The 14,811-nt window shown below is 46.1% G+C and overlaps 1 protein-coding gene across 4 annotated transcripts in view; it reads right to left on the bottom strand.

The window, feature by feature from the left end:
• Positions 1-14,811, bottom strand: part of SKP2 (S-phase kinase associated protein 2) — a 62,207-nt gene that overhangs the window by 44,226 nt on the left and 3,170 nt on the right. For all 4 annotated transcript variants that reach the window (XM_002713966.5, XM_051853834.2, XM_070056642.1 and 1 more), the window contains exons 3-5: positions 4,114-4,225; positions 2,582-2,725; positions 52-186 (exon numbers count right to left, since the gene is read on the bottom strand). In XM_002713966.5, the coding sequence (XP_002714012.1) occupies positions 52-186; positions 2,582-2,725; positions 4,114-4,225 (391 nt within the window). The remainder of the gene's footprint in view (positions 1-51; positions 187-2,581; positions 2,726-4,113; positions 4,226-14,811) is intronic.

Raw genomic sequence — 14,811 nt, 5'->3', positions numbered from 1 at the left:
AATGCACATAAAAAACGATTGCCTTTGTGACATGCTCTGGCTACCACTCACTTGACGATGAGATCCGAAAGCTGTAGGCCTTCCAGGCTTAGGTTTTGCAACTTGGAGCACTGAGACAGAATGCCGTGAAGGGTAGACACGTTTATTACTGAGTTCGACAGGTCCATGTGCTGCACACGGAAAGAGCTGGACAACGAGAAGAAAGAGGCTCAATAAGGCTGCTCATGCAAGCACATTCAGACCAAATCTGGCCCCAGAGCTCACCAAATGAGCAGCTAATCAGACAGGACCCTAAATATGACAGCATTTCAACAAATCCATGGACAATGCAGTCAAAAGATAAGTTTAGGGGCAGGTGTTTGGCACAGCAGTTAAGACGCTGCTCCAGATGCCCACGTCCCCTTTCAGAGGGCCTGTGTTTGTGTGCTGGCTCCACTCCCAATTCCAGCTTCCTATTAATATGCATCCTGGGAGGCAGCTCAAGTGGTTGGGGCCTTGCCATCCATGTCGAAGACTTGGATGCAATTCCTGGTTTCTGGCGTTGGTTTAGCCCAGCTCCAGCTAATGGCAATATTTGGGGAGTGTACCAACAAACAGAAGACCTCTCTCTGTCTTATCTCTTATATAAATTAAACAACACTTAATATAAGTTTATTTTGGTGCAAATAATTTTGAGAGCCATGCATATAAATGGTCTACAAAAAGGAGGCGTTTAGCCTAGCAGCTAAGATGCTATGTCCCTTATTGAGGTACCTAGGTTTGATACCTGGCTCTGGTTTCTAACTCTAGCTTCCTGCTAATGTGACACTGGGAGGCAGTGCTGATGCCTCAAGTTATTAATACAGTTCTTGTCACTCGTCTGGGAAACCTGGATTGTTTTAGCCCAGTCCCAGATGGTGTATGAACCAGTGGAGGGGAACTCTCTGTCTCTGTCCTCTATATTTTAAATAATGATGGAGGGGCCAGTGTTGTGGCACAATGGGTTAAGCCACTGCCTGCAATGCTAGCATCCCATATGGGCGTCAGTTCAAGTGTTGGTTGCTCCACTTCTGTGGAGGCCTGGGAAAGCAGTGGAAGATGGCCCAAGTCCTCAGGCCCCTGCGTGCATGTGGGAGACTGGATGAAGCTCCTGGCTCCTGGCTTCAGTCTGGCCCAGTCCCATCTGTTGAGGCCATTTGGGGAGTCAAGCAATGGATGCAAAATCTCTGTCTCTCCCTCTCACTCTCTAAGTCTGCCTTTTAAATAATTAAAAATAAACCTTAAAAAAAATATGATTCTCATCTTTTAAAAAAGTCATGTAAAGTACATATTATGAAAAAACTGAATTTCAAAAAAATTTCTACACCGAAATAATTGTTTAATTTTTTCATGAACTTTTTGAAATATCTTGCACACATTTTAAGTAATAACTGTAACTTTCATTATATTTGTTTTCATTATAAAACAAAATCCTACTAGCTAACTGCCATCCTCATTCATGTTAAAATTCAAGAGGGTTTTCACGAAGTACAGATGTAGCTGCCGATAAGTCCCACTTAGAACATCAGTGGGCATCAGAACGAGCTGGATGTGCCCAACAGGAGATCACAGCTATAATGCCTCCCGGCTCCTGGCAAGGGTGAGTGGGTGAGCAGCAGTGATTTTTTACTGAAACAAGGAAGAGGGTGGAAGAGGAAGTTCTAAAGGGAGGCTCAGCTTAATTTTAGATATGCTAATATTGAGGTCCTTGGAAGAAATTCAGGTGTGGAAGTTTTTAGGTACTTAGAAAAAGAAAAAAGAGTTTGAAAGGGCTAAGTGCATACAGATAAAGATTTGAGTGTTGGGCATTAGTGTGAGTGTTCAGGACACAGCTTGTTCCAGGAAGGTTCACCCAGGGTCAGACCCTGGGATGAACAAAGGAAATCTCATGCATGAAGGAGACCCAGAAGGGTAGGATAAATGGCAGTAGGGCGTGACTTTGACTACAGAAAGAACAGGCTGCAGACACACTTCATCTTTAGCTCTGCTGTCTTGGGCTTCTTTCTCACTTCAGGGTCTAGTTATTCAACTCAAGTATGAGAATGCTTTACAGCTTAATATTGCAAAACTGTCAGTAACAGAAATATTTTTTCAAAATTTTCTATGAAAAAGACAAAAAGAAGGCTTTTTTTCCCCAGGTTGCTAATCTGTGTAGGATAGGACAGAAATCCTAAGCTACAAATTTAGAAAGTTTCCTCCCACTTGTCATTGATCACAAATGGACAGCGGAGGGGTTATAAGGCAGCCTTGTATCTGCCAGTGACTCCTGAGCACACTCCTGTTCTACGGGTCTCACAGTCCCCACCTGCTGAGGACCCGCCTGGAGAAGCTAACCGTGCATTTCTGTCTCTGGGGAGAGTCCACCAGCAGCCCCAAGTTAAAACGGGAACAGTGTCAAGGAAACCTGTGCTGTGTTTCCACACACAGCAAAATATGCAATTAACATCCCACACTGCAGATGACCTGTCATAGGCTTAAAAGTGAAGAGAGAAAAAGAAGTTAGGATCTGTTTCCACCTCTAGATTTGGAAAGTTCTTCTTCTCCAGGAATTTTTCTTTTTTACCTGAAATGTTCAACCAATGGTCGGTCCATAAATGATCGCGGGCAGCGGAAGGCAACCACCCCTCGAGACAACAAGCGGCCAATCACATCAGGGTGCAGATTTTTACCTGTGAGGTCTAATGTCTGCCACAGAGACTCGTCAAACCTAGGAGAGAGGAGGCGCTTGACTCGGTAAGTCTGTCATAGAGATGCTGGAGCCCTCAACAATGACACTAACAAAGAGGCCACTGAACTCCCGTGATGCAAACTCTGAAGGAACTTTTGATCTGAAGTTGACTACTGGGGTGAGTGTTTAGTCTACGGGTTAAGATGCTGCCTAAGACAACCACAGCCTGCCTTGGAGTACCTGGCTCTGGCACCTGATTCCAGCTTCCTGCTAATGCAGACCCCGGGAGGCAGCAGTGATGGCTCAAGTCCTTGCGTCCCAGCCATCCACGTGCAAACCTGGATTGAGTGCCCAGCTCCCGGCTTCAATCCCTCAGCTTCTGAAGGCATTGGGAGTGAACTAGTAGGTGGGAACTCTGTGTCTGTCTCTCAAATAAATATTTAAAAAGCTGACTATACAATTAGCTATGTTACTTGGGACTGGTGTGATGGTGCAGGGTTAAGCTGCCACCTTTGGCACTGGCTGCCATGTCAGAGAACCCTTTGAAGTCCCAACTACTCTACTTCTAATCCAGCTGCCTGCTAATGCACCTGGGAAGACAGTGGTAGACACCACCCATGTAAGTGAGACAGATGGAGTTCTCGGTGTCTGGCTTCAGCCTGCTCCAGACCTCACTGTGTGGCCTTTTTGGGAGTGAACCAATGGATATAAGATCTCTCGCTCCAACTCTGACTTTCGAAATAAATAGATAAATCTTAAAAAAAGTTCCTAGTGAAAAACAGTTTTTTTCTTGCCTCAGGTCTGATTTTTGCCTTCCCAACTCAGCAAGACTTTCCACAGGTCAACTTCCACACCTGATAAGTGTGGTGGCAAAACACCCACTGTGGTTACCCGTGCTGAACACATCCATGAGCCAGGCACTGCGCCAGCGTCTTTACATTCCATCCTCACAGTCACCCTGCAGGGAAGGTACTACCACCCCCACTTTACATACGGGAAGACTGAGGCTCAGGTCGTGCGCAGTGTATGTGGCAGAGACTGGGTTCACGCTCCGGTCTAACGCCAGAGCCCCTGGTTCTCCCTCCACACTGGGCTTGCTGCCCAGCCCAGCCAGGTCAGGAAAGACAGGCTTTGTGCATCTCCATAATTCCCTTTGCCCTCAGCACTTACTTGGCCCACAGTTAGCACCTGATAACATGTGTCAAGCTGAATACAAGGCCAAGAGGCTGTCAGAAACAGGGACGCTGATACTCCTCTCTCCCGGTGTGACATAGGACACCAACTACTCACAAAAGCATGAGGATGGCTGGGCTGGTTTGCCTGAGGCTGCTCCATTTCTCAGTTTTGGGTTGCTCTAGACCAACATGAATAAACAACCTTGCTCTGCTTCTCCTCCCCCACATCCACCAAAAGTAAGCAATACTTACGCTAGGCAGTACCATCTCTTACAAACCCCGGAGACTTTCAGTAGCTCGGGGAGGCAGAGACAGGAAAAGATTCCCAGGAGCAGCTCATCGGGAAGGGAATCCCACGAAACACCTGTGAGGAGACAGAAAGCGCATGGATTTGTCCATCACCATTCATCCTTTGCCCATCAAACCTGTGGAATCTTTTCAGGCACGTAAAAGACACAACACTTCATTCAAAAGGAGAACTGGACACTAACTGAATTGCGCCCCCTCACAATTATTCTTCTGTTCCACCTGCTGTCTGTGTACTGTAAGGTGAGCATCGCATTCTCAGCCCAGTGAGAAAGAGAAGACCAAGAATACTTTTGTTCAGCTCTGGCTACTGTAGGGAAAGGTGCCAGCAATGGCAGCAGAGAGCAAGTCTCCACACCTCTTAAATGTCACACAGCAATGTCTAAGCTACTGTGATGCTTTGGGTCACCGAGGGAGGCCTCAATCTCCCAAGTGTGGCCTCAGTGGTGACCTTACTTAAAAGCCAAATGAGCTTTCGTCCCTCGTCATTCAGGTTCACAAAGCACACTGCAGTCCATATACCTAAAGAGCGATAGCAAAGGGGGCTCTTGGTGCATCATTCAACAAAAATCTGCCAAGTGCCTGTTGCAGTGCCAGGTATTGGTTCACATTAGGGAAAGAGCAATAAATAAGACAAACATATGCCACTTTCCTGGAGGTTCCATGCTCATGAGGAGGACAAGACAATCACAAATACCAAGTACCCCCTATGTTACAACTGGTAAGTGCGATGCAGGAAAATGCTGTAGGGTAAGGGAGAGTGGGCAGTTCAGAGGAAACTGAGTCTGAGCACAGTGGTCAGGAGCAAAGGCTTGAACCAGTCCTGTGTGTTCACGATGTGCAGAGCGGCAAGGAGGCCAGTGTAGGAGGGAGCGAGCAAGGGGGTGGGAGAAGATGAAGTCACTCTGCAAGGGGCAGAGTCATGCAGGCGGTGTGGGTCATGGCTTTGACTCTGAATGCCATGAGGAGTCCCTGGAATGTTCTGACCATGGGAAAGACAGGATCTCATTTTAAAAGGATCACTCCGGCTGCTGTGTTCAGAAGTAGGGGAGAAAAGCTGATGTAGGAAGAATAGTTTTCTTTGTCTTATAGAAGCATTGTCTAAATAGCTGTTCAATGAGTAGTAAACTCTTACATATGAGTATATGGAATAAGCCTACCAGCTCAGAATAATATGACAATGGACAAGGAAACAAGTATGCACCAAAGAAATGCTGAAAGGAATATCTTCCTAGTCTGTACTTCCAACTCATCTCGGGATATCTTGTCCTTCGTTTAAGAGATGCCAGTATTTACTGAACATAGGTGGATAATTTAAAAGTTACATGAAAAATGGAATTAAAAATGAATTTATTGGCCGGCGCCGTGGCTCACTAGGCTAATCCTCCGCCTTGTGGAGCCGGCACACCGGGTTCGAGTCCCGGTTGGGGTGCTGGATTCTGTCCTGGTTGCCCCTCTTCCAGGCCAGCTCTCTGCTGTGGCCTGGGAGTGCAGTGGAGGATGGCCCAAGTGCTTGGGCCCTGCACCCCATGGGAGACCAGGATAAGCACCTGGCTCCTGCCATTGGATCAGCACGGTGCGCCGGCCGCAGCGCGGTGGCCGCGGCGGCCATTGGAGGGTGAACCAACAGCAAAGGAAGACCTTTCTCTCTGTCTCTCTCTCTCACTGTCCACTCTGCCTGTCAAAAAAAAAAAAAAAAAAAAAAAAAAAAGAATTTATTTTAGTGCAAAAAATTTTTGAAATCCATGCACAGTTTTTTCAGAATACCCATTTTCCATAAACTTTTAAAGGATCCTTTGTATGCATATATTATAATTTTTCTACCAAAATATGTTTTTCTTATTAAATTTTTAAATTTATTCAAGAGGCAGGGAGAAAGACAGCTCCCATCCTTTGGTTAACTCCATAAATGCCTGCCATAGCCACATTCCACAGCCAGGAGCTGGGAATTCAATTCAGGTCTCCCATTGGGTGGCAGGGACCCAACCGCTTGAGTCATCACCTGATGTTTCCCCAGATTTGCACTGGCAGAAGCTGGAGGCCGGCACTCCGGCTCACTAGGCTAATCCTCCGCCTGCGGCGCCGGCACACCGGGTTCGAGTCCCCGTCAGGGCGCCGGATTCTGTCCTGGTTGCCCCTCTTCCAGGCCAGCTCTCTGCTGTGGCCAGGGAGTGCAGTGGAGGATGGCCCAGGTGCTTGGGCCCTGCACCCCATGGGAGACCAGGAAAAGCACCTGGCTCCTGGCTCCTGCCATCGGATCAGTGCAGTGCGCCGGCCACAGAGCACCAGTCGCGGCAGCCATTGGAGGGTGAACCAACGTCAAAGGAAGACCTTTCTCTCTGTCTCTCTCTCTCTCACTGTCCACTCTGTCAAAAAAAAAAAAAAAAAAAAAAAAAAAAGCAGCAGCTGGAATCAGGAGACAGAGTTAGGTATCAAATCCAGGTGCTCTGAGATGGGGCACGGGCATCTTAACCAGTGTCTTAACTACAGGACAAAACAGCTAACCCAACTTCTCTTTTAAGTCCATTTTCCAGGAACCTTTGGAAGTGCTCTCCCTTTTATCTTACCAGGCATTGTGTAAGCGGTAGGAGGCCATGTGGAGAAGAGCACCAATGTGGATAACAAACATCAAAGCTACTGCCTCCAGGCACTATCTGTGCTCAATCAGGCCCTTCTTTCAATTAGAACCCTTCAGCAGTACCCATCAAATATTTAGCCGGAGGTGCACACTGTTTAGCACACAGTTCAAAGTTTTCATGCCAGGACCCAGCTCCTTCTGCTAGGCTCGTTATCTGGAAATGCATTCCAGTCATTTGGAACTCCCTGTAATTCCTAGAATGAGTCATTCTGTGTCACGTCTCAAGGCCTCTGTACATGCTGTGGCCTCCCACAACTGCCATTCATGTAAAATCAAACTGCTATTAAAGCCCCAACTCCTATGGAAGACCTCCTGTGATTCCATCAGTGACAGGTCACTTATGTACTATGATTTTGTTATTTTTTTTTAAGATTTATTTATTTGAAAGAGAGTTATTTATTTATTTGAAAGAGGAGAGAGGGGACAGAGAGTGAGCGTCTATCTACTGGTTTACTCCCCAGATGGCCACAATGGCCAGGGCTGTACCAGGAAGAATCCAGTTCATTCAGGTTTCCCATGTGGGTACAGGGATCCAAGAACTTGGGCCATCTTCCGTTGCTTTAGCAGGCAGCTGGGTTGAAGTGGAGCAGCCAAGATTTGAACTGGCGCCCATGTAAGATGCTGGTATCACAGGCAACAGCTTAACCCACTACACCACAATGCTGGCCCCTATGATTTCATTCTTTACTTTACTTACTCATATGTCTAAGCCAGGCCTCAAGTTCTTGAGAACAAGAACTTGATTTTCGTTTTTGTAGTCTATATATTTCCAGGAATCAGCACAAAATCTGATACATTCATCCATTCACGTATTTATTGAAGAGCATCACGTGCTGGGGTTTAGTTTAGATTTCAGGGACACAAGGAAAACCAAGGCATGACCCTGACTCTCATTCTATTCAGAGTTTGAGATACAAATACATAGAAAATTTTGATTATGATAGTCTGTAACAGGGTTCAGGGTCCTGGACAACATGAGAATGGAGGAGTGGTCAAGAAAGCCTTCCTGGAGGAAGTGCCCTATAGAAGGAGTGGGAGACACACTTGCTCAATTAATGCCTCTCCTTCTCTCTTTAGGAGACACAATGAAAGGACTGAGAGTCCCTATAAGCTAGGGTAGAGGACAAAGGCAGATCATCCATGCTGACCCTGCACCATGACCTGAGGAGGCTCCTCAGTGCAACACACCTTCTGTCATAGTCACAAAGTTCCTCCAAAGTCAATGAGGGCAGAGAACACAGGTTCTCACACCAGGCTGCTGTTTTGCTCCCCAAATTGGAGAATAGTTGGAAGACAGGCTTTGCTCAAGTTTTTCTCCCATCAATTCTTCTTCTCTGCCCTGCAGATCAGCTTCTAGCATCTGATTTGATAAAATGCTACCTACTCAGTCAGTTGCGATATACAACGCTGAGATTTTACTATGACCTGTAACAGCCATCCTGATGCAAGGTTTCTGGCCTCCCCAGACAAGTCTGAGAATTTCCAGACCAAGGAAGAAACACAGCTTTGATCAGCATCCTAGTGAGGATGCCCTCAAATCTGTGAAACAGGGCATGTAATGTAATGTCTGGACCTTGCTTTCTGCAGCTGTAGGACTGGGAATAAAGACTTATCGTGCACAGTTGTTCAGCAAAGTGGTTCTTTCTCGCCTCTAGTTCCATCTTTTCACCACCAAATCCCTTCTGTGATGACTTGTTTTCAATGCCGCTCTGAATTTTCACATATGGGCAAACATGCAGGAGTCGAGGAGGGCTTGCACCACAGCTGCACAGTATGATTTATGAAAACCCTTTTCCACCCTCCATCTAAGTTTGGGATCCCCAGAAGCAGATCCTGAGGATCCGATTCTAAGTGATTGGTTTGGGAAGTGATGCCAGGAAGCACAGAAAGAGTTGAAAAGAAACCCATGGAAAGGAAGAAAGCCAGCCCAGGGCATGGTGAGGGGCAGGCTAGCACTACGGGGAACAGGAGTTCAAATCTTCCGGGAGGGGCTGGTGTTGTGGCCTAACAGGTTAAGCTTCTACCTGTGATGCCTGCATCCACATCGGAATGCTGGTTCTAGTTGTGGCTGGTAATCACAGTACTAGAACAATTTGATACGGTGACGAATGCAGCAAAGCGAGGCAACGAAGCCATGTAAACACGAGAACAGTCCAGAGTTGGGATGGCTTTGTGTTGCACTTTTACCTTCACCTGCCCAACTCCTAGTCATCCTCCAGATTTCAGCTTAAATGGCCCTTGCTCAAAGAACTGTCCCTATTACACAACCAGGTCAATACCATAGCCCCATGTCCAGATCTGTATATCCAGCACCTAACACAATGCCTGGCATAGGACAGGCACTTGATAAATGCATCACACCTTCTATTCCCCTTTCACGCAAACAGCCCAAGTGCTAACTGTGTGTTAGCATGACTGATTAACTCTCATTAACTAATGAACTAATACTTGCCCAATGCCTAGATCAGAGCCTGGCACTGAATGTTAGAAGGTGCTCAACTGAGTCACCCAGGAATGACTGCCAGCCCCAGACTATGCAAGCTTCATTTCCTACACAGGCAACACCGTCGGCCTCTTAGGACCAGAGTCTTCATTTGTAAAGTGATGAGCGTGGCCTATCACTCTACTTTCAGCAACCATTTTGTGGGTGTCTAATGGATGTACTAGTTCTGGGAGCTGAGTTTAGGTCACAGCCTCTGCCTGGTGGCCTCATTTGGACATATACTGATAAACAACCTAACAATGAAACGTGTTGTTCACTGGCAGCCCTAAAAAGCCTCAGACATTTAATACAGCTAATCTCTACAGAAACTCTGGGTATGAATGAGGAAATTTATCTTGGAGTAAATAACTTCACTAAGGTGATATCAACTATCAGATGGCAGAGCCAAGAGGCAAACTTAGTCTGGGCTGTTTCCAAATTTTCATGCCCCAGACTGAAGGCAGAGATGCAAGAAATTGAAATCTGATGGACTGTCAGGTAGCAGAGGGCAATGCAGGCGGGGGTGCAGGACACGCAAAGGGGTGGCATGACAGCAGTGACACAGGACAGGGAGGAGGCTGAGTCCCAGAGCACATAGATCGTGTCCTCCAGCAGCGAACAGCAGTCCCTCCTAGTCTGTAGTTCTGCTTCCTATGCTTTATAACCTTTGGTCAACTGTGGTCTGAACACATTAGATAGGAAATTCCAGAAATAAACATCTCATGTGTTTTAAACAACTTTTTTTTTTAGTTTACTGTATTGTCCTATTTTATTATTAGGTATTGTTGCTGATCTCTAACTGTACCTAATTTATAAATTATTTATCATAGGTATGTATGCTAGGAAAAAATTATATATACAAGGTTTGGTACCAGCCAAGGTTTCAGGCATCCATGGAATGTCTTGGAACATATCCTCCATGGATAAGGGGGACTACTGTGCCAGTCTCTGGGAGGAGGGGGATGGGGCTTCAGAAGATGCAACTATGACAAAAGGACAAGTTTACACAACCAGTAAACGGCAGAGTGGGAGTCCAATCTCAGGTCTGATTTCAAATCATGCAGTCTTTCTATCCTAGCATGTCCTAAGAGTCTACAGACATCTCTGTTCTTAGTACTTGATTCTCCTATGAATTTAGAGAAGGTGGGAATTAAACCTCACTTGCTATAGGAAGAAATCACCCAGGACTAGGGAGTGAACAGTGGAGGGGAAGAGTAAAATAAAGGTGCTAAGAGATATTAATGGGTTCAGCAGCAAATGCAAGGCTCCATGGCCAAGAAAAAGCTCAGCCTCAGCTAGCACAGCAGTACCTGAGGTCCACTCAGCTGACCACAGGACGACTCTAATTTTAAGGCTCCCCACTCCAATACCCCCGAAATTGGCTCCTGTCCCAGCAGATGTGGCGGAAGTTTGTCTTCAGTAGCTGCTGAAGACAGTAGCTGGCTGACATCCAGGCTGTGATATGCTTAATCTAATTTTACTTGCCATATTTAAATCTCAAAACAGCAGCCATCTGTTTCCTGGATTCTTGACTACACTGTGGCCTGATCTATTTGCTGAGAACAGAAGAGAAATTCAGAGGTCTTTACTTCACTTGCCTCTGCTTAATCCACAAGGCTGCACATCAGCCCCAGATGAAGGAAAATGATTAGGCCCAGGCCATCCAGTCTTCAAGGACACGGACAGTGCATAGTTCAGATCATCGAGCCCGCTAGTGTTGACCCTCACCCTTCATTGCTGCCATTTACTCCTCAGGTGCAACCAGTTTCCCACTCCTGCAACCTCATCACTACTCAGGCTTCTCAAACGCTTCTGGGAAGAGGAGCTTGCTCGAGAGTTTGTTATGCATCTGATATCTGCAGCAGAGGTAACAAATTTTACTTGACACATTTCTTTCTCAGAACATCACCTACACTCAGATTCAAGCTGAAAATCCAAACTAATCCTAGTCACATACAAAATGTTGACTTTCAAAATGGTTCCTCGGGGCCGGCACTGTGGCATAGCAGGTAAAGCCACCACCTGCAGTGCCGGCATCCCATATGGGCACCGGTTTGAGTCCCAGCTGCTTCTGATTCTGCTCTCTGCTATGGCCTGGGAAAGCAATGGAAGATAGCCCAAGTGCTTGGGCCCCTGCACCCGCATGGGAGACCAGGAAGAAGCTCCTTGCTCCTGACTTTGGATTAGCCTAGCTCCAGCTGTTGCGGCCATATGGGGAGTGAACCAGCAGATGGAAGACCTCTCTCTCTGCCTCTGCCTCTCTGTAACTCTGCCTTTCAAATAAATAAATCTTAAAAAAAAAAAAAAATGCTTCCTCTCTTTAAGCATAGATAATCAAATAATACAAGGGTACTTTAAAAAGTTCATGGAAAATAGAATTAAAAGATGTTTAGTTGGTGCAAAAATCATGAAATCCACATAATGTTTTCATGAAAAGTATCATGGAAAATCCATATTATGAATTGATCTCAAAATTTTTACTACCAAATAAACTTACCTTTTATTTCATTTCCATGAACATTTTGAAATACCACCATATGTGCGGAAGCAGGAACAATGGCCCTGGTATTCACACCTACTATTTATTTTCAAGGTGGGGCTCAATTCATGACTGCTTTTGCTGGCTTGTTTTAGATAGCAATATCCCATGCTTCCTTTCTGGAGAACTATAAATTTTGTTATCCCGGATAAGTAAGCTCTCCTTCCTCTTTCCACAAACCATAATGAGAAAACATGAGACCATGCTTCCTTTTGGTATTTTTGTTTTTTTTTGGGTAAGTGAGCAAAAATGACAAAAGCAAAACGCAGCAAAACTAAGCAGGGGTCCCCAAGGCTCCCCTTAGCACCATAACCCTTAACTTCAAGGGCAGACTTACTTGTTCCCACACCTGGGATTTGGGAAGTGACAAAGAAATTATGGAAACTGGAACCTGGGGGATGAGGAACAGTTAAGGACATAAGCTCCAGGCAGCTAGGTCTTTCTCTCCTGTTACATGCAGTGCTGTATTCCCAACCCCTAGAATGGCGCTGCTCAGTAAGTTCTTGTTGAATGAATGGAAGGGAGCCATGGAACACAGATGACTGCGGAGCGCCCCACAAAGACTCTTACAGGGCTGAAATTTGGGAACTGCAGGCTGATAATGATTAATGGGTCATGAAATCAACTTGGTGAGTTTAATGTCATGTCTTTTTAAAGAATACATTTGAACAGAAAATATCAGAGGAAAGTTTTGTGTAACTTTTGTTTAAGATACACACCCAGGATCACAATGTAAAATATAAAATATATTTCTTGTTGGTTAAATAAAGTTGGGCTAGTGGTCAGGATGCCCACAGCCCACATCCGAGTGCCTGTGTTTAATTCCCAGCTCCAGTTCCTGATTCAGCTTCCTGCCAAGGCAGACCCCAGGAGGCAGCAGTGATGGCTCTAGTGATTAGGTCCCTGCCACCCTCATGGGAAACCTGGGTTGAGTTCTCAGCTCCTACCTTTGGCTTGGCCTAGCTTTGGCCACTTGGGGAGTGAGTCAGCAGATGGGGAGCTCTCTGTCTCTCAAAAAAAAAAAAAAAAAAAAAAAAAAAAAAAAAAAATAGAGAGAGAGAGAAAGGAAAGAAAAAGTTGGGAGAAAAAATTTTTGCCTGGGGTAGTAAAACACAGAGTCTCAGGCTCCAGAACTTCTTGGACTAGAATCTCAGGAATTTTGCACTTTGAACAAGTTCCCTTGGGGTTTCTGATATATTCTGAACTTTAGAGCCTCCACTTTGAGAACCATGGTGGGGTCTGGAATTTCAAGCAGTTTAACAGCCATGGAAAAGCCGATCAACAAATTAGTTCAGCAGCGTTTACATGGCCATTGCTTGTTTAAAGGGTGGGGACCAGGCTTTTAAGGAGCACAGACAGAATGTGACTGTCCTCTTGCTGCCTGTGACTGACCTCACCACTGCCTGCCCTTCCAACTCCTTCCACACACTCACCCTTAGGACCAATCAGACCTGTTCTGGTACAGGTCACCCACATAATTTTTATCTTTCAAAACAGATAACGAAGATGATTCAGTCACCAGATGTGGGGCTGGACTGGGGCCTGCAAGTGGACTGCTCAGCAAGGAACCAGCAACAACTCACAGCCCAGGGCCAGTCATTAGATATTCATGCACAGCAGGTGTAGCCTCTCTACCCTAATCCTGGCAGAGCCATAAGCCACCTGTCCTGACAACTGCACACAAAACTCCCTGGAATGACAATCCAGCCACACTGGAGGGCTATGCTTCTGCAGGCCCACTGGGAATCCTCCACACCAGCTGTCCCTCCTCCTGCATCAGAGCCCACCCTCCCCACCAATCTCTACAGTGCCCAAGCCCATGCAGCAGCAGATGCCTGGGCTGTGGGGAGCCAAGAGGGAGGGAGCCCCTTGTGCAGAAGTGAACCCAAAGCTACTCAGAGGCAGAAGGCCCTGTGGGGATTCTCATTAAGTGGACACAGATGATTCTTCCATTCAGCCAGAGCAGAGGTTCTAAGGAAGGGGCCAAGTATCCTGGAATGGTCCCATCAGTGAGACTAAGTTGCTGAAACTGACCTCAAAAATGCATACATGAAATGAGAGAGAAAAAGATAACGACTTCTTTGTTGCCACCACCTGTTGCTGCGGTGAGCTGTTTGTCTTTCTCCTCAACCTGACTTGCCAATTCCCAGGTAGATAGAAGCCATCCTCTAAAGTTGTCTTGGTCCCATAGTGCCTTTCTTTACAAATGTCTTTTTCACTTATATCTGTGTAGGTAAATGTGGAAGGATACAGAGCAATCATCCTTTATGTTGAAAGCCATTGGCCCCTGACAAGGTAAGTCCGTTTGCCTTAGCAGGGAGTATCTTTCACCACATTTGGGTGGTCAAGCATCAAATTGCTGGTGCTGCATTCCAGACTAAGGGCGCCGGCACTGTGGCACACCGGGTTAAAGCCCCAGCCTGCAGTGCCGGCATCCCATATGGGTGATGGTTCGGGCCCCGGCTGCTCCACTTCTGATCCAGCTCTCTGCTATGGCCTGGGAAAACAGCAGGGGATGGCCCAAGTCCCTGGGCCCCTGAACCCGCATGGGAGACCTGGAAGAAGTTCTTGGCTCCCAGCTTTAGATCAGCTCAGCTCTGGCTGTTGTGGTCATCTGGCGAGTGAACCAGCAAATGGAAAACCTCTCTTTCTAACTCTGTCTTTCAAATAAATAAAATAAATTAAAAAAATAGCACTAAGTTTTGAAGAAGTAAAATTCTACACTAACAGGGTCAGACTAAGAGTATTAAGAACAAAGTCGACTAGCCTCCCAAGCAGGTGTTGGAAATTTTGTCAACCAGTATTAACTGGGTTTCCTTATTGAGTGTGATTGTCAACAGGATGCTAAGGGCTTTACAGGCACTCTCATCTTGTCTTCAGAACAACCTATGAAGTAAATATCACTCCATTACACAGGTAAAGAAACTAAGGCACACAGAGCTTAAATAACTTTCAAGGTTGGTATACAGCAGCAAAAGGATTGAA

Source organism: Oryctolagus cuniculus, chromosome 14, assembly GCF_964237555.1.
Source record: "Oryctolagus cuniculus chromosome 14, mOryCun1.1, whole genome shotgun sequence".
Taxonomy (NCBI): domain Eukaryota; kingdom Metazoa; phylum Chordata; class Mammalia; order Lagomorpha; family Leporidae; genus Oryctolagus; species Oryctolagus cuniculus.
Note: the sequence above shows the minus strand (reverse complement) of the source record. Positions and strands in the feature narration are given on the sequence as shown.